At 37.4% G+C, this 19,253-nt stretch overlaps 1 protein-coding gene across 2 annotated transcripts in view; it reads left to right on the top strand.

Moving 5' to 3' along the window:
* The first annotated feature begins 6 nt into the window (after positions 1-6).
* Positions 7-19,253, top strand: part of Srgap1 (SLIT-ROBO Rho GTPase activating protein 1) — a 291,479-nt gene continuing 272,232 nt past the window's right edge. For both annotated transcript variants that reach the window (XM_010644530.2, XM_010644531.2), the window contains exon 1: positions 7-291. In XM_010644530.2, the coding sequence (XP_010642832.1) occupies positions 225-291 (67 nt within the window). In that variant the 5' untranslated portion in view covers positions 7-224. The remainder of the gene's footprint in view (positions 292-19,253) is intronic.

Here is a 19,253-nt window from a genome sequence, read left to right on the forward strand (position 1 = left end):
CGGAGTCTCCGACGGCTGCCCCACCTCAAGAGTATGGTGCCGGCGCCCGGGGTAATCTAGTTCTCCGCGCACTCCTTTCTCCTCCTCTCCCTCCTCCTCTCTCTCCTGCCGGGCTTGCCTCTGGGTTCTCGGCGTGTGGGAGTGCAACTCTGCTTCCCCAGAGATCGGCTTGTGGCCCCTGAACAGAACTTGCCCATTGAGAGCGAACCCGGAACAGCTGGATAATGTCCACTCCGAGCAGATTCAAAAAGGACAAAGAGATCATAGCCGAGTATGAAAGTCAAGTCAAAGGTAAGGATGGGAGCGGCTGCCTGGCTCCTTTTGTGTGCCTCCTTGTCATTGTGCTCTCGTGGAGTTGCGTTTCTAACTTAGCGTCCGCATTGGAGGAAGGTAGTGAGGGGCAGCTCGAGCCCTGGCCGAGCCAGCATGCAAGTCCGTCCCAGTTCCAGCCCTAGTCCCGTAACCTACGGGGACCTGGACGCTGGGCGATTTCCCCTGACTGCCAGCCGGCACCTCGAACTGGGAGAGAACTGGCTTGAACTTAACCACCTTCCGCTGGCAGTTTAGCCGGGAAGGCCGGCAGCGTTCCTGGTTCGTGCTCAGTTACCATCAACATCATCATCATTATCACCATCATCATTGTTTTTAGATGAAATCATTGTCACAACATAATTTTTCTATGGAGTCATTTTGTAAAGTCTGAACATCAAGTGGTCCAGAGCTTCATTGAGTGAAGGGTATTCAGACCTTTAAACTCTTCACTGTTCATTTATTAGGGTGAATTCCTCATTTATAAAATAGCTCCCTAAAAGCCTGGCAGTCCAGTCCAGTAGTGACTAGTGGAATCTGACTCCTCCTTTATAATAGGCTAGAATTCAGTGCCATCTTTTACACTCACATGAGACTATTGCCTTATCATTTGCTGGAAGCCACTGGCATGTAAAATGAAGGTTGGACTATTTTAGTAGTTTCAATCCATTTACATTGTCAACTAATGAAAGAAACCTAATTAAGACTGATTAAGCATTTTTATTTTCCGTGATGTGTGGTTTGAAAAATATATTTTCTCTCCAAGATAAGTATTTTGCTGTTGAAGTGGTACATATTATATATATATGCATATATAATACATATGCATATAAATGTGTGGGTTTTTTTCCTTCCTCTTGTGTGGTCTCTAGGTTAGCTTTCCTGATGGAGACAATGGATGGAGCGTTGAGATCACTGTTGTTCTTTGGTGTATTCAATACAAAGTTCAAAAAGATTGTTATGTCCACACCTGTGTTTGTCTATATACAGCCTTACGAAAGGGCTGCTGAGAAAGGCATTACTGTACTTGCCTTGGGAGACAGCAGGAGCTGCCTGAGCTTCTTTTGTGTGGTCTAGTTGTGAAAATGCCTGAGGTCCTGTGAGAGGCCTTGGGGTGAGGGTGGGGTGTCCTGGATCACCTGAGTGTGTGAAGCTGGACCACTCTGGCCTCACCAGAAAAGTGGTTTTCCTTTAGCTTGTCCCCTACAAGCTAAGTGAGGTTAAACTAAATGGCATTCAGGAAATACATAATTTTATGCCAGCAATTAAGATAATTTATACTTACAGGAACTTGTTATATTGATATGGAAGTAATATTAGGAAAGAGTAATTATTTCCTTACAGGAGGTAAACTTTCTAATGAGGGTAGCCTTTCTTTTCTTAATGAGTCCAATGCAGCCTAAACCCTTTCATTCTGAGGCAATACTCCTGTTCACCATCACCATTTCCACATGGCTCTTTGTGGCAAGTCTCTGAGGGGTGGAGGTCTGCTTTTCTTGCTTTCTGGAGCACTGAAAGGTAGAATGCATTTCCTAGTGCTGGTTTAGTTATCTCTGCTCTAAGGTCATTTGCCTATTAACAAGACATGTGAAAACATTTTTTGATTAATTTTTTCTAGTGTATGAGGTCTATAGATTTGAGATCACTTGTGTATCTGAGAGTATAACCATTCTACTTTGTTCAAATCAATTAAATGGGATCTGTTACAATATTTCCATCAAATCTAATTCAAGGAAAAGTATGAACACAGTGAAAATTATTTTTGAAATTAACTATTCTACAGAAAGTAACCTTTGCTCTACTGCTTTTAGCCCTCCTATACACACCCAAGAGACCTTAGCATGCCCTACCCTATGGCCATATGTTGCCTTACCCCTGTAATGTTTCTTCGTTTGCAGACCATCCTCCATCATTACATTCGTATGCAGCCAAGGGACTAGGGTGATACAATGGAGTTGGATCATACATGCTAAATTGCAGAAATTTACCTAGGCAAAATGGAGAAGTGAGAGATAAATGGCAGTTCAGTAGTGCTTGAGGCGAGTGTGCTGTGTAGTGGGAATTAGCCCCTTAGTAAAGATAGCTTGGGAGGTTAGGCTGGCTTTCCTTTTCATTTCCTGAATGCCTCTGTGGAGTGAGCATTTTACTTTACAGACCACAGTCCAGTATTTATAAAGATTTTTGGGGTGGTGGATAAACCACCCTTTTAATTCTAGGCAGCTACTTCATGGGACAATAAACAAAAGAAACTAGTCTGTTCCATTGCTGAAGGAAAACTTCACTGTGTTGGGCTCATTAACATATAGTTCTGTTCCTAGTGAAAAAAGTCGCATTTCTTAGATTCCAGTTGCTTTAGGCTTATGGGTGATTTTGAGTCATTTTGATTACATATATGTAATTTTTTTTTACCTTTTAATTTAAAATCTACTACTTTTAAGCTGTTGTTCTTTCTTATTCTCTCCCATTCATACATAACAACTGTATTTATCTCAGAGTTTCTGAGATAATATTTTGATCTGAAGAAATGACTTCAGGCTGGGTGTGGTGGTGCACACCTATAATCCCAGCACTCTGGAGGCTGAGGCAGGAAGATAACCTCAAGTTCCAGGTCAATTTGAGCTACATAGTGAATAAGTTCAAGACCAGTTTGAACTACATAGCAAGACTCTCTCAAAACAAAAGAAAAAGAAAAAGAAGCAGAAATGACTTCAGTTGTGGGATTTTACCACTGTGGCTACCTGAAAAGTTTTTAGGAACAAATTTCATGCGCTTATCTTCAGCTATGTGAAGAACCATCCCTGGTAATATGTAATTTGGTGTGTGAGACTATAATAACTATTACCTAGTGAAATGTACCATTTTGGGCAAGTCACTTAGCTTCTCTGTGGGTTTTGGTTTTCTTATCTATAAGATGAGGAATTTGGATTTTCTCAGTCCTAAGGATCTTTGAATCTAACTGAAGATGTCATATGAGTTCATATTGTTTCATAACATGTTCAAGCATTTCATATTTTCTCTTGGCTGCTCTATTTTGCAGGGAGTCATCTTTGCTTTCACTTTTGCCCATAATGAATCAATTGAGTTTTGAGGGAATTAAAATTATGAAACAAAGAATACAGAAAGTTAATAATCAAAACCATGTTCAGATAAGCTTAGACCAAGTGGTAACAAGGATGCAGGAATTATACCAGTAGTTAAAAAATCGATAAATTTAAGTCTGAGACAAAAAGACTTCAAGCCACAATTTCAAAGAATATGTTAACTTGGAGTATAGAGACTGCCCGTTTCATAGACATTGGAAAACTTCCCCAAGACACAGAATCAAGAGAAATAAATCTCTTTTATTTGTGTGGGCCATTAAAAAGCATAGACTGAAGCAGTGTATGAAACTCAAACCAGTTGACTGTGCGACTTGTGAGCATCTCTGGTAAATTCTGAGCCTTGGAATAGTTTGGCTGACAGGTTTGTGGACTGAGGATTTTAGCGGGTTATGTAATTTCTGTAATGTGCCGCAAAAATATTGTGGAACTGCACATATAGAAACCAAAAGAATAAGAAAATTTATTTTAAAATTGTATTCATTTTTAATTTTGATTGATTGGTCATGGTCTTTGGGATGGAACTCAGTGTCCTGCACATGCCAGGCAAGTGCTCTGTCAATTACACTGCAAGCCCAGAGACGTACTTAGGAGATGGAACTCATGAGTGAGGCAGGTGGCAGAACCACTGAACTAAATCCCCAGTCCCACTTGTGTTCACTTTTAATAATGCATGTTCTTAGTTGCTAAGAACTGACAGCTATTATTTACAGTGTTTTCCTGGGGATAGCCTCATACTCCTCTACATGCAGTATGTACATAAGTGCCAAGGAAATGTTTTCTTTGATTGCTCTGCTCCCTGAAATAAAAAGAGTGTATTTTGGTAGCAGATGGAACCTGAAGAAATTCCAGTTAAATTGATAGAATACCATGTCATGCCATGGATTTTAATAGGGAAATTAAAAATTCTACTGTAGCTATTGCAGAAACTGTGTTTACTTTTATTTTCATATAACCCAGAAGAGAAAAGGTGAATGATTTAAATTATGAACCAAAACTTTATAGCTGGGAAGGACTTTAAACGTTTCTTGTCCAACTCATTTGTATGATGCAGGGAGGCTTAATGACATATTGTCATTGTACAATTAGCTGTAACATCCTTGGGACAATTAGCTGTAACATCCTGAGTCATGTGCTTCTCAGTAGTGGTGATTTGCTTTCACATAGCAGATAGACTGTTTACCTACTTAGACTTTACATTCATTAAAGGAATAATACCAGAGAATAATGGCTTTAGTCTGTGAATAGTAGTTAATTAAATTAACTGTAACTAAGTTGTTTTTTCACTGACATAATTTCAGGGGACCACAATGCCCAGATAATGCCCTAGCTTCATATGGTGACCTTTAAAGTCAAGAAAAACAATATAAATATATATAAATGTAATCTACTTGATGCTTTGATGAAACTAATTACAGCTACTACAACAAGCCCTTTTACCTGATTGATTTTCCTAAATTCCACAATATATTAAATAATGGAGAATTTTTGTTTTATTTTGGTTTGGTTCTTTTTTTTTTTTTTTAGACTGGCTTTTGCTAGTTCAGGCTAGCCTTGAACTCACTGTGTAGTCCAGGCTGGCCTGGAACTCGTGGTATACTCCTGCCTCAGCCTCCTGTGTTCTGAGATTATAGGTGTGTACTGTACCACCACACTTGGCTCAGGAGCATTTTTGAGTAAATCCTGTCTTATTGCAGCACAGTGAAGGTTGGAGTATAATACAGGATGGTAAGTCACAATTTAACCATCTGGATTGTTTTGCTGATTCCTGTGCAGCATCTGCGTTGATAAGTTTAGGAGTCACATATCTTCAGCTTTGTTCCAAATTTTAGAGTCTGCTTCATGGCTTTGCCCAGATCCTTCTTTTGACTTCACTCATGTGCTAGCCTAGTTTCACTTCAATTCACGCAAGAATTAAGATAAATATAAAGAGAATAAACTGTTTATGTCTCATCATTCTATTTTCACTGTAGTAGTTTAAAGGCAGAATTTGGGATTAGAGAGAGTTATGTGAAAGTATTTTTATTTCTGGGTTCAGAGTTACTTTCTGACCTACTGACAGCATATCTCAGAATGGGAAGGAGACAGAACAGTGTCTGACAGCAGGAAGCTTGGTGTTTGCTACCTGGCATGGCCACAAATTAGATGTGTGACCTCTAAGACTTAATTTCTTCATCTGTAGAATAGGGATAATAATAGTTCTCACCTGATGTCTTGAGGTTGCTCTGAGGGCTATTATGGAAAGCAGATCTGACACACAATAAATACTCAGTAAATGTTAGTCACTGCTATCCATTTAATTTTTCTTTTCTTTGGAGATCAGTGAATTCTTGTTCCATTCCAATTTAAATAAATCTTTTGATTTTTTTCCCATTAAGTTTATTGGTACATTTAAAACAAACATTACAGTTACAGTTCTTGAAATGCAAATACATACTCACCAGTCTTCCTATCTGAATGGATTCCAAAATGGACAGACATTAAATTTGCCTCAGAAAATGCCATGCACTTTTTTTTTTTAAGAATGGAAGGAATTTTATGATAGAATTAAAAAGCAATACTAGCAAGATAGATTCCTATCTATTCATTTATTTTTGTTACTGGGTAATGAACTCAGGGACTTTGCGCTTGCAAGGCAAGTGGCGGAAACACTGAGCTAAAGCCTTGGCTGGAGTTCCAGCTATTTGTTTGTTTGTTTGTTTGTTTATTGAGAAAAGGTCTTATTTGGTAATCCATGTTGGCCCTGAACTATGAAGCCCAGGGTGGCTGTGACCACACGAGGCTTTCAGGGGACACCTAGACACAAGCTGTAACAGTCACTGATTTAATTTTATAGTCTTTAGAAAAACTATTTTCTTTTAAAGTTGATGTAGCAATGAGAAAGTCACCTATCACTGGTAATCTGTAACCACTTCCTAGAAGAGCACCTTAGTATTCGAAATCATTGTCCAGGGCTAGAGAGAGAGAGAGAGAGAGAGAGGGAGAGAGAGAAAGAAATCATTGTCTATATATCTCTCATGTGCCACCCCCCAGTACAGGACTTCATTAAATATTCTTGAATTAAGAGAGTATGAATTTTGAATGATAATTCTTTTGTAGTGGAATTAACATGGTGATCTATCAGGATTATGTAGTGTATCCAATCAAGTATTGTAGCATCATGTCAAATTTAAATTGTACCTTCCTTAGAAAGTCTTGAAGCTGAAACAGTCTTAAGTTTTGAAGAGCTAGAATGGTGAACTAGATTCCTTGGGGAAATGGTTAACTGACTCATACATGGGGAACATTTGACAATATGGTAAGTTATTTGATAATAAAGGAAAAAATGCATATAAGAAAGGTGGTATAATAGTAATTAAAGGTGATCGTAGCTGCAGCTAGCATTGTTGAACACTCAGGGCAGGCACGACTGTAACCCTCTGAATAGGTGTCCTAGTTTTACATGGCCATGAAGAGCTGTAGTGCATAGCAGGCAGAATTTCTGGTTGATTTTCTCCCTTGTTATACTGCATACTTCCTGTACTTTTGGACCACAGTTACCTGAATCTTGGTAAATTTTCAGACTTGATGCCAGAATTTCACTTTCAGATTCACCCTCCATGAGAATAGGAGTAGGTGAATCCAGGCCAATTGTAGGCACTGGACTGAACCCACTGATTTGTGCGTAGGACAATTTCACGTGTCTTTGTTTATGACTTATTGACGTACTTTATTTTTTTTCTCCTTTAACTGGAGCTAATGTGTGTGTTACAAAGTGAGAAAGTCCATCTCCCTCCCTCCTTTCCTTCCTTCTGAAATATACATCCAAATGGCTACAGAAAATTTTTATTTACAATTAAAAGCATAATAGTAAAATAAACACCTGACTACCACCAGCAAGAACAAGGTCTTAAATTACCAGTACCTCAGAAACACACATTTTCCTCTTTTCCAGCAAATCTCTCTTCTTCCCATTGCCACTGAAGAATAATTTAGAATTTAGTATAAATCATCCCCTTATTTTCTTTAAAGCATTATTATACTTTCATAGTTTTCTTTATATTAATAGTTATTTGAATACATATTGGATTTTAATGGATAATAGTATTTTGGCACTTAATCTTTGAAAGATCCATGCTGAAATATTTATGGGTGGAATTATGACATTTAGCGTTTTCTTCAGTAATAATCCTAGTGAGGGAAGAAGTAGGTAGAGATACAGATAAAATAAAATTGACCATGAACTGATAATTGTTGGGTGCACATATTCTTAGGAGTTTCATTTTTTGCTCAATGTTATGTCAAGATTAATCTTCATTAGTGTGTGTAGCTGTAATTTCACTAGTACATTAATTTTATTGGCACATTTAAGGTATACAATATAATGACATTCATCATTGGAAATTTGCATCTTTACGTAATCCATCTTGGTTCTTATTTTTTTCCCTATTCCCCTGCCCTCCCTTCGACCTCTCAATCCCTTCCTATCTTTTGTTAACATTTTTTCTTTTTCTCATTAATTCTATTCTCTTCTTTCTTTTCCCCTACCACTCCCAAGGTGTTTCTTGATGTACATGTACAAGAGTTTATTTCAGCATACTTCCTCGGTCAGAGGAATGTGCATGTTCAAATTACTGAGTAATGTCAAAGTTTCCTCAAAGTGTTTGGTATTTATGATATTAGCAGGGAATGAGAATTCCACATTCTGAAAAACATTTAGGATTAATCAATGTATTAATTAAGCTAGAGGTTAAACTGAAAGAGAAACTAAAAGAAAAGAAAAACAATGATTTAAACACATACAAGTTTCTTGCTCATTTAACACTCAGGAGGTATGCAGTCTAGTCTGCCAGGATAGCTTTGCCCCATTAAATTATTCAGGTTTCTTCCATCTTGTGGTTCTGCCATCTTTTAGAAAATTGAACTTATCTACCTGTTTGAAATTGGGTCTTAAGTATGTCTATTCTAGCTTGTGGCAAGCAAAGAGCACATCTTATGTTTTAAAATGCGGGCCATTAGTAGTACACACAATTTCCATTGATATATCTGGTGAGATGCTAGTCACGTCACTCCATCTTGCTGCAAGGGAGGCTGGGAAATGTAGCCTGTCTGGTCAGCACTGTCTACCTGTAAGTCCATGACCTTGGTAGAAAAGAACAGATTTAAGTGGACCAAAAACAATAAACAAAAAACCCCACATTTTTTTTGAGAGACAATCATTGAGTGAAATGTTACTTTGTTTTAATATATGTCTCTGATTGCTAACATTATAGAGCTTCTTATGTTTATGGACTATTTGTTTTTGTAACTAAAACTCTCATTTATATCTTTGTCCATTTATCTGTTTATTTATTTGGCATATTGATTTGTTTTTAAGTCTTAATGTTAAACTCTTGTCAATTACATATGTTATAAATATCTTCTCCCAGTTTGTAGCATAAATTTTCACTTTTAAAAAAATATACCTCTTGGTCAATAGCCGTTATTCATTTTAATTTGTTCAAATGTTTCATTTATTTGTTGTGTACCTGATATCTGAGCAGTCCTTCCCTACTTTGAAGTCAGAAAGAGCATACCTGAAGTATATTCTAAATGTTTTAAAATTTTGCTTTTGACATAAAAAGTTTTTAGTTTGGTATTATTATAGTACTGGGGATTGAACCTTGGGGTATGATAGGACTGAGCTATATTACCAGCCACTTTTTTTTTTCTTTTTTTTTTTAAATTTTGAGACAGGATCTCTCAAAGTTGTTGGGGTTGAGTTAAATTTGTGATCTTCCTGGCTCATATTTTCAAGTAGCTGGGACTTACACATTTTTAATTAAGTGGAGTTAATTTTTATTTGTAATTATTATGTGTTTGCTGTACATAACAATTACATTCATTGTGGAGAATTGGTACATGGACATAATACATCTCCATTGTTTTACCCTTCTACTCCACCTCCCCTTTTTTTGCCAGCATCAGATTCACGTATTTTACAAGTCCTTACTGTGTTGATTATTGTAAATACAGATTAACAGCCATAGTACATATGAAACACATAAGACAATTATACTAATCAAGGTGCCATTTTAGTACATTGTCCATGCTGGATTACAATAACTTTTTTTTTCCTTTTTTCTCTTTTATTTTGCACTTTAATATATATTGGGTTTCACATAAGAGAAACCACATAATACTTAAGCTTGTATGTCTGATTTACTTCACTCAACATTATGATCTTGAGGTGCATCCGTTCAAATGACTCGTTTAGCTGAGATGTAGCTCAGTGGTGCTGCACCTGCCTGGCAAGTGCAAGGTCCTGAGTTGGATTCCTGGTATGGCAGCGAGTAAAGGAATAAATGACTCGTTTATCCTTCTTTATGGCAGAGTAGTAGTCCAATGTGTACAAATACACATTTTCTGTATTCATTCATCTATTGGTGGACATACAGGTTGCTTTCAAGGTTTAGATATTATCAAATATGCTGCTATAAGCTTGAATATGCATACATCACTATGGTATAACTTTTTAACTCTTATTTTTTTATATCTTTGTAAATTGTTTGGTGTTGATGATTGAACCCAGGGCTTCACATTTGCTAAATAAATGCTCTACCACTGAACTGAATCCCCAATTCCTCAACTGAAGTTTATTTTCATACTGTGTGAATTAGGGCTACATTTGTAGCTTTTTTATATGGATGGGATTTTTTTCCCATTTGCTGATAGTCTCTTTAAAGAAAAGTGATATTATGGCTATTTCTGTCTTGATCAAAACTTTACAGTACATATATATGACTATTTGTGGACACTGTTGTGTTCCATTGATTACTTTATTCCTGTACCATTACTACACTATCATAATAAATCTATATGTAGTAAGCTAAATCTTTCCTCTTTCTTTTTCAGATGCATCACAGTCATCTTGGTTCTTTCTCTTCCACATACTTTTTAGAATTAATTTTCATTCCATTAAAAATCTATTGGCATTTTAATGAAGATGGCATGAATTATACCTCAGGGAGGACCTGGTACCTATGTGATACATATGAGTCCTTTTTACCTATGAATGTATCATCATTTAATTATTTTAAAATATCTGATACAAGGGGTGTAGCTCAGTGGGGGAGTGTTGACTAGAATGGGTGAGGCCAGTGCTGCCAAAAAAAAGTATTTAGTTAGACTTAGTGTTATTATGATACAATGATTGTTACTATTGTTCCTGAGATCTCTTTTAAGATTTTTTTAGTTGTTTCTCTTACTCAGGGATGAGATTTACGTGTGCATATTGGTCTTATATCTAGCCACTTTGCTAATCTATACTTGTTTTGTTAGGGCTCAGAAAAATGATGACTCATCTGACCCTTTGGAGGTGACCTTGGACTACAGGATTATCTCCAGGTGTTCTCTGCTTTTCTTCAGCTCCCTCCCTCTACTGTTCTGTCTCCTAATCTGTTTTTCTCCCATATTGTAGGGAGGGTTCTTCTGACTGAGAAGTTCCCTTCCCAGAAGAAAAACAGTTATGAAATTCACCAGGCAGGATTAATTGCCAGGAAAGAAGAGACTCAGAGTCTTTACTAGCACACCCATCTGAGGACTGTTACTTTGGTGACTTTATCTACATCATAAGAAAATCTTCCTTCACCTGTGCATTTCTTCCTTCGCTCTTGTGTTCACCCTCTAGTAAATCTAAGTCCCCAGCTAAACCTCTTTCTCCAATGTAGAATGTCATATCTGCTTCATTTTTCTAGCCCTTCCTGGAGGCTCAGAGTTTGTGTATGACTGCTGTCTTATGATTTTCCCCTGTGCAAATTAATGTATTTTCATTCCCTTTTTTCTGGTTAATATGTCCATAGTCAATTATTTCAGCAAATCCACAGAAGGTGGAAAGGAATTTTTTCTTCACTCCCTATAATTTTAAATAATTTATTTTTTAAAACAAAACCCCATTATTTATGTACCCTATACATTTATTTTTCATGTATTTTGCTGAAGGTAGAATTTTGATTGCAAAGTCATAAAAGTACTGATAGTGTCATTCTTCCCTGATTTCTATTTAAAATGAATGCGTTTAAGCTCCTCCTCTCTTTAAGGACAATTGTTTTCAGTGTGTTATAAACAGTCTATCAGATGATGTAACAATTTCTTGCATAGTATTCTTTGTTACTTAAAGTTTTTTTGGTTTTTTTTTCCTTTATTGAATTTATTGGTACATTTTAGGTATACAGTACAGTTTCATTATTTGGATCTTGTACCTTTACATGACAGGTGGTCTTGGTTCTCATTTTTTCCCCTTGTCCCTGCCCTCCCTTCACCCCCCTCCCCATTTACAAACACTTTATTTCCCTTTTTTCATATTTTTTCCCTTATTACCTTTCCCCTACCCTTCCCACTTTCCCTACACCTTTAGCCCTTTTCTCCCCATTTCACAATGTCAGTTATCTCTTTAGGATCTTATGTATTATTACAATTTATTTACACCAGAGAAACTATTTGGTATTTACACATGTGTGACTTATTTATTTCACTTAGGAGTATATCCTCAATATGTATCCATTTTCCTATGAATGACTAATTTCTCATTCTTTATGGCTGAGTAGTAGTATTCCATTTTATAGAAAAACCGCATCTTCTTTATCCAATCTCCAACTGATGGGCAAATGGGCTGTTTCCAAGTGCTTAAAGTTTTATCATTCATTGATAGGCAGTTAAATATTGCCTTTTAAAAAACTTTCTATATATTTTTTCTTTTTAATTTGTTAACATAATATTTACAGATTTTCTAATATTAAACCATCTTTCCATAATTCCATCTTTGTCATTGTAGTATATGTGTATAGTATAGTCAAGTTGGTGTAGTTTTTGTTTCTAAATTCCTGAAATAGACCTATAATTTTTCTTTCTGATAATTTGTTTTATATGTCTTAGAGAATAAGTTAAAGAGTATTGCGTCTCTTTGTTTTTGTGAGAGTTTGAACTTTGGAATGTTTTTCTCTTGAATATTTAACTTAGGAAATTTTAAATGTTAATCATTTCTTGCTATGGATTAGATGCAGTTTGAGTGTGTTTCTCAGAGATTCATGTGTTGGAAGCGTGGTCCTCCGTGTGGTGATATAGAAGTGATATAAATTTTAAGAAATATAATTTACCAGGGGGTCCTTGGGGGCTCTACCCTGGGAAGGGATTAATATAGTGGAAGGGATAGAGATAAGTTTTTATGGGACTGTATTTAGCTCCAGAGAGAGGCGTAGAACTCACAGGCTCTGACATCCTGTCTGACAATGTGATCTCTTTCTCTTACATGATGCTTTCACCATTCGGATGCCATCTGTCATCATTTCCTCACCAGAGCCCAGCTGTTGCTGCCACCATGCCTTTGAACCTTCAAAACTGTGAACTCTTTTCTTTATAAAAGCACTCAGGCTCAGGCATTGCAGTATAGTAACAAAAAACTAGTACAATTTGTTATAATATTGTCTTGGTCTCATCCTTGAGACACTTACAACTTAAAGGAGAAAAGGCTTATTTTTGCTCACAGTGTGTAGACATTTTAGACCATAGTCCACTGGCTTCAAGGCAGCATGCCATGACAGGAACCTGGCAGACAGGAAGCACAGAGAATTGAATAAAGGAGGGAGGGAGGTAGAGCCTTCCAGGCCATACCCCCGTTGACCCACCTCCTCCACACAGGCTTTACCTCTCAAACCACAGTTAGCTATGAACTCATCATGGACTGATCCACTGCTGAGTTTCCCACCCACATGATCCAGTCACCTCCCAAAAGCCCCACCTGTGAGAGTGATGAAGCTTTGAGGAGGGAGGGGTCATCCAGATATAAACCATAACAACAAGTATTTGTACTTTCTATTTCTTCTGGTGTCTTTTTTTTTTTTTTTTGGTACGGGGATTGAGCTTGGGACCTTGCACTTGTGAAGTAGGCGGTGGAACCACTGAGCTAAATCCCTGACCCTGGAGTCACTTTTAATAAGAATATTTTTCTAGAAATCTGTCCATTTTGAGTAAGTTTTAAGTAGAGCTATATAATATTAATGCTATCATTTTGTTATTTTAAAAATAAGGGCTGATCATTATTGAGTTTAAAATATAAATATTTTTGCCCTGTTTATTTTTCTTGCTGAATCTTAAAAGGGTATTTTGTTAGTTTTTCTTCTCTTTTTCGTTGATTCCTGCTGTGATCTTTATTACTACCTTTCTAATTTTCTAGGTGTTTATTCTGTCCTTTATCCACTTTTAAAGTTAGGTATATAATGCTTTCATTTTTATCCTTTTCTACTATAAAAATCTAAGGCAATAAATGTTTTCTACTATAATAAATGCTATTTTTAATATATGTATCTTTGAAAGCAGCATTTCTAAGATCAGTACTTTTCTCTTTAACATCAGCTTTAGAAGCAATAAAATTCTTTTTTAAACATAATTTCTAATAAAAGTATTTCTTCTAAGATAAGCAACCTTCCTAGTAAAGGCATCTGTTCTCAACTTCTGTGTCCCTTCCTTTTACCCTCCATGTCATCCTTATTTTATCTATTTTTGGGGCTTTTAAAACTCCTTGCTGGATATGGTCGTGCACACCTGTAATCTCAGCACTCAGGAGCCTAAGGTAAGACTATTGCCACAAGTTCGAGGCCAACCTGGACTACACAGCAAGACCCTGTCTCAAAAACTAATAAGATAAAAATGAAATTCCTTTCTTATGTGAAAGAAAGTTCAGTGACATGATTAAAATAATATTTTTTAAATGTTTTATACAGCATTTTAGCATCAACCTGAGCGGCCATACAGGGTTTTTTGGTTTTGGGTTGTTGTTGTTGTTTTTGGTGTGGAGGATTGAAACCAAGGCACTGCCAAGCTGTATCTCCTACTCCTGTTTTATTTTGTTGGATTTTGTTTATCCTATTGGTACATTATAATTGTCTTAAATTTATTTATTATCTAGCTCTATTTTAGCAAGAGACCCCATTGTTCATATCGCTCAAGTCACTATGAGGCGAGTATGTCTGTGGTTTTTTTCAATGGAGAATTGCATGGCTTCGGTCCTTCCATTTAGAATGATGTTTATAACCCAAGAATTAAGCCCTGAGGAAGATACACATGCTAGAGAGTAAAATAATGGTATGTGAACACTTAAAAATCTTCATTTATAGGATTGTACAGATTAAAAAATTGAAGATTGTAGTGATTTTGGAGACTTTTTTTCTTTCTTTTGGTACTGGGGATCGAACTTGGGACCTTGCACTTGTGAGGCAGGTGGTGGAACCACTGAGCTTAAATCCTTGGCCCTGGAGATGAAAATATGTAGGGGGGGGTTAGTGACAAGCTGTGACACAGGCAAAGCATGGAAAGGTGTTCAGAAAACACTTTTCTGAACAATTTGAGATGCTGTAGGGAAATTTATGGGGATCTTGACTGCAATCATCCAGAGTGTGGTTTTGCAGCAAGTGCTGGGGACAGCTTTCCTTTTCTTGAAGATGTGCTTCTAGTCTTTACCCTCTACTCTACTCCAAGCCTTATGCAACCCATGGGAAGTGGCCTTCTCCAGGCTTCTTGACATTACAGCAGAATAGTGCACTGGGATAATAAGAATGTTTGCAGAGTAATTCATATTTCTGCACTGTCACTTCTAACTTCCTTCTCAGTGGTCTGTAAAAGACTGGACTTTTGCCCTTTGCTTTTCTTGTTCTGGAGGTAAAGTGTACAAAAATTGGCTTCCTCCCACAATTCCCAGCAATTAACACAGAACAATAGGTGTCTGCTTACCTTAAGTCAGATCATTTCCCTTTGGTCAACTAGCTGTGGAAATTAGTATGTTAAAACTAACAGTGGAATTAAGATTTTTGTTTTGTTTTGTTGTTTTGGTACCAAGGATCGAATTCCAGTCCTTGCACTTGCAAGGCAGGCAGCAGAACCACTGAGCCAAATCCCTGGCCCTGGAATTAAAATTTTAAACAGCATTTTCCAGGGAGAGGGAGCAGGAGGAAGTCAGTTTGTTCACCTTGTTTTGTATCTACAGGGTGCCCACACTGTCTTTTTGCTGTCTTGTCAGTGACATTCACAGAAGTTCCCTTGCTAGGATCAGCAGTGGCTTTATTCTTGCACTCCTGTTGATTGCCTGCAGTTCAGTTCAAATTGGTGCCATTATAATCCTCAAATGCCAGGAGAGAAAGTCCAGAATGTAGTTGTTATGGAACAACCTGGTCCCAGTCCCAGAGCACCAGCTCCAAGGTGTTGTGGGACTGAAAAAAGAGGTAGGCATATCTGGAGTAATGAAGAGTACAGTTTATTGGGGGATTTACAGAAACATGATCTGGGTGGCAGCAAGAGTAGCTGAATCTCCATAGATTAGGTCAGTATTTATGGATTAGGACAAAAATGACTTCTTCCTGGATGGAATATACCTGCTTATCTTAAGATAATATCAGTCAGTCACATCTCTGGAGCCAGGGTCCAATTGCAAATCTCTATTTGTCATTTTAATGGCTTTGTCTATTTATAGTTTGCTGGGAAGCTATGGCCATACCATATGGCAAGGGCCATTCCGGGGCAGTCAGAGTGGTTACCTCTGCAAGTGGCAGCAGTTATGTCAAATTGAATCCAGGTATTTGTGAGCCAAAGGTTTGATTATTGTGGAGGATGAAGTGCTCTTTCTGAGCCCCTTTTTAGGTTGAATAGAAATTCAGAACTGGTGTTTCATTGGTGGGCTCCAGGCCTTGATTAATTTGCTTTCATTTCTTTGATGGTTCCATGTTTTCACATTCAGCATCATAGACAATGGACATATTTCTTGGTCTTATAATGTGGTACAGAAAGGTTGTGGGTTTTGAGAATTTAGAGAATTATCAGTTGTACTCCTAAAAGAGTGTTCCAAACACTCAAGAGTATTACGAAAAGAGAGAGTTATTGAATGCCTTTTCAAATTGTGCCTCCATTGTTAATTGAACTTCTATAGCCGTTGTATTGGTAACATTTATGGAGACTCCCAAATGTGTCACCAAGTCTGTATTTGAAGGATTTTCACACTGTATTTTTCTAGCATTTAGAGTTTAATTATATACATCTGTCTTATTCTACAATGACTAATCTACAAATAAATACCATCTTTGAAGCTGGGAAATCTACTTCTTTACAATTAGAGCAGCATTTTAGTTTCTTGTCTGTCAGGCATCCATTTCTTTCAGTAGTCTTAGAACTAAACTGTTAAATAATGTACAGAAAGCATTGTGTACTATGAAGCACAATAAAAATTACTTTTATTGTCTTTATATTCATTCATCTTTTGGATGTTTCTGACATTCTCATAATGGTATATCCCATTTTCAAATACTGTATAACATTCTGAAACACACTTCATAGATTCTGTATATGCTTTATGTCCCTTAGTAGTTTATAGCATGGCCTCAGGAATCAGAATGTGAGGCTTTGAATCTTGGCTCAGCCTTTTCCTAGCGGTTTAATTGTGAGCAAATTACTTAATCTCACCTTGCCTCGCCTTCCTTGCCATTAAAATAGTGATATTAATAATAGTACCTATTTCAGAGCGTTGTTGCAATAGAATGTTGAATAAATGTCTGTTACACAATCAAGAGACAAAGTATTCGAATGCATTACCGCTTTTGTGAATTCTGTGTGGCTCTGGAGGCAATAATAATAAACTTTAGGTGACAAAGGATTTAGTAGTCCAAAGGAGCCAAGAGAGGACATTTCAACTAAATGTAACATGGTATTCTAGATGGGATCCTGTGACAGGAAAGGGACATTAGGAGGAGACTAAGGGAATCAGTGCAAAAAAAAAAGGATGTTAGTTATTTTTTATAAAGTAATAAGATTAGGAAAATAAAATCTTTTCTGTTTTAAAATAGCCCACTCCTCTGTCAGAAAATTTTAGCGTTTTTCTTTTCAGTCTGAAGGCTTGATAATTTTAGACTAAAATGAACTGACGACAGATGACCTAGGGAAAACAACGTGCAAATTTGTTGCTCACTCGAACACAGGAGCAGTTCATATTCAGTATGAGACCCAGAGAAGGGCAGGGTGGCTGCACCTTATACTGACTAAAGAGAGCAATAGAGATTTGGGCATCTGGGGAAAGTGGGGCGGCGACAGAAGAAGGGGCCACCGAGGAAGGTGCACAGCAAGAAAGAACTGTCTTGCTATGTAGATGAGGTCCCCAAGTAAAAGCCACTTGTATTCATCTCCTTCTGGGCCAAGTGTCAGAATCCCAGTCTTTTTCACTGGCTGTTTACTTCAGTAATGGAGATTTCTGTCGTAGATACAAATTTCCTTATAAAAAGGAGTTCCTTTTGGAATTCATCTTCTGCCTGCACAGGTCTGCAGTTTCAGTATGATTGAGGGTAGCAAAATGTAAGGTCCCACATTGTTGAAAATATAGAATTGGTAAAGTATAAATAGAAGTTGTCTCCTTTTCAAAGATGACCACTCTTAAGTGCTTTGGGGTACATCATCCTAACTGCATCATTTCTATTTGTCTTTGTAATGTTTGATCTATTTACTCATCAAACAGATGGGATCATGTGCAGAACAATTAATCTAGATTACCCCCACAACTCTGTGTCATCTCTACTACTGCAGCTTCTAGTCCAGTGCTGGTCAGACCAGCTAGGTGACCCTTGAGTTATGACCAACCTGACATACGAACAACTTGGGTTACATCCGGAATTTTAGTTTTAACCTATGACCAAATTCTTGAGTTACAACCTGAATGCTGGCCACTTGTGCTTCCAGATGATCTCAGATACAGGTTAACCCCTACAGAGTTCTGGAAGGAACATTACAACATCGTTTCCTTTATGGGGTTGAGAAATCCTGGGCCAATGTCTCTGTAAGGACCCTGAGCTCTGCCTGTGTACAGGAAAGAGACTTTGAAGCTGTGTAGAGGAGCCTAAACCTTCAGTTGACCAACTTGAGTTACAACTGGCCCTCAAGAATAGATTAAATTTGTAAGTCAGGGGTCCACTGTAAATTATGACTGCCTCCTTTATCCAGAAAGTCTTGCTACAAATCATTGTCGGCTACAACAAACAATACTTGGTGATATGATGCTTTAGATTCTGATCCAAGCTCTTCATCTCAATGGAAATTGGTAACGAACAGTTCACGGCCCTCATGCAAGATATCGATACAGGAGCTGACTTATCCATTCAGTGGCTGTTGCTATTTATTGTTCTTTATTTAGAATCAAGGTTGACTATGAGATGTACTAGTGGCAGTGCTCCCCAATAGCCATCTTTGTACTTTAATCTGCATCAGTTTTAGGCTTCAGACTGTTTTTGGAGAGGTGACGTGGTTTGGAGATTGAGATCTTAGATAAACCCAATTCAGATTATGGCTATTCTGGAGCATCAGATTTTTGGTTCTTTGGATTTTTATTTGTTTGTTTGTTTTTGTTGTGCATTACTGGGTATTGAACCCCGTGTCTTTACACTAAGATAATGCCTTTCCTTTTTTACTTTTATTTTGTGATGGAGTCTCGCTAAATTGCTAACTTGTCTATCTAGTATGTGCTGGAACTTGTGATCCTCCTGCTTCTGCCTCCTAGAGTGCTGGGATTATAGGATTGTGCCACCATGCCTAGCTTGGAACCTGTTTTTTAATCTAAAAATGAGTGTGATGAGTACATATACATTATGAGTACTGTGAGTATTAAAAATCAGATCGCCAATATATGAGGTCCAAGGCAGTCCCCCCCAAAAAGGAGATAGAGACCTCGGCTCTCCCCCACCTACAGAGTAGGTTCTTGACTGAGTTTAGAAAGGAATTACATGATTTATCACTGAAGGGCATCAACAGTTTTATTAGGCAGAGTTACACAAGTATGTACACACTCAGGGAAGTAGAGCTCAGGTG

This window comes from Fukomys damarensis, unplaced genomic scaffold (assembly GCF_012274545.1).
Source record: "Fukomys damarensis isolate Sample0158 unplaced genomic scaffold, DMR_v1.0_HiC HiC_scaffold_15, whole genome shotgun sequence".
NCBI classification, from domain to species: Eukaryota; Metazoa; Chordata; class Mammalia; order Rodentia; family Bathyergidae; genus Fukomys; species Fukomys damarensis.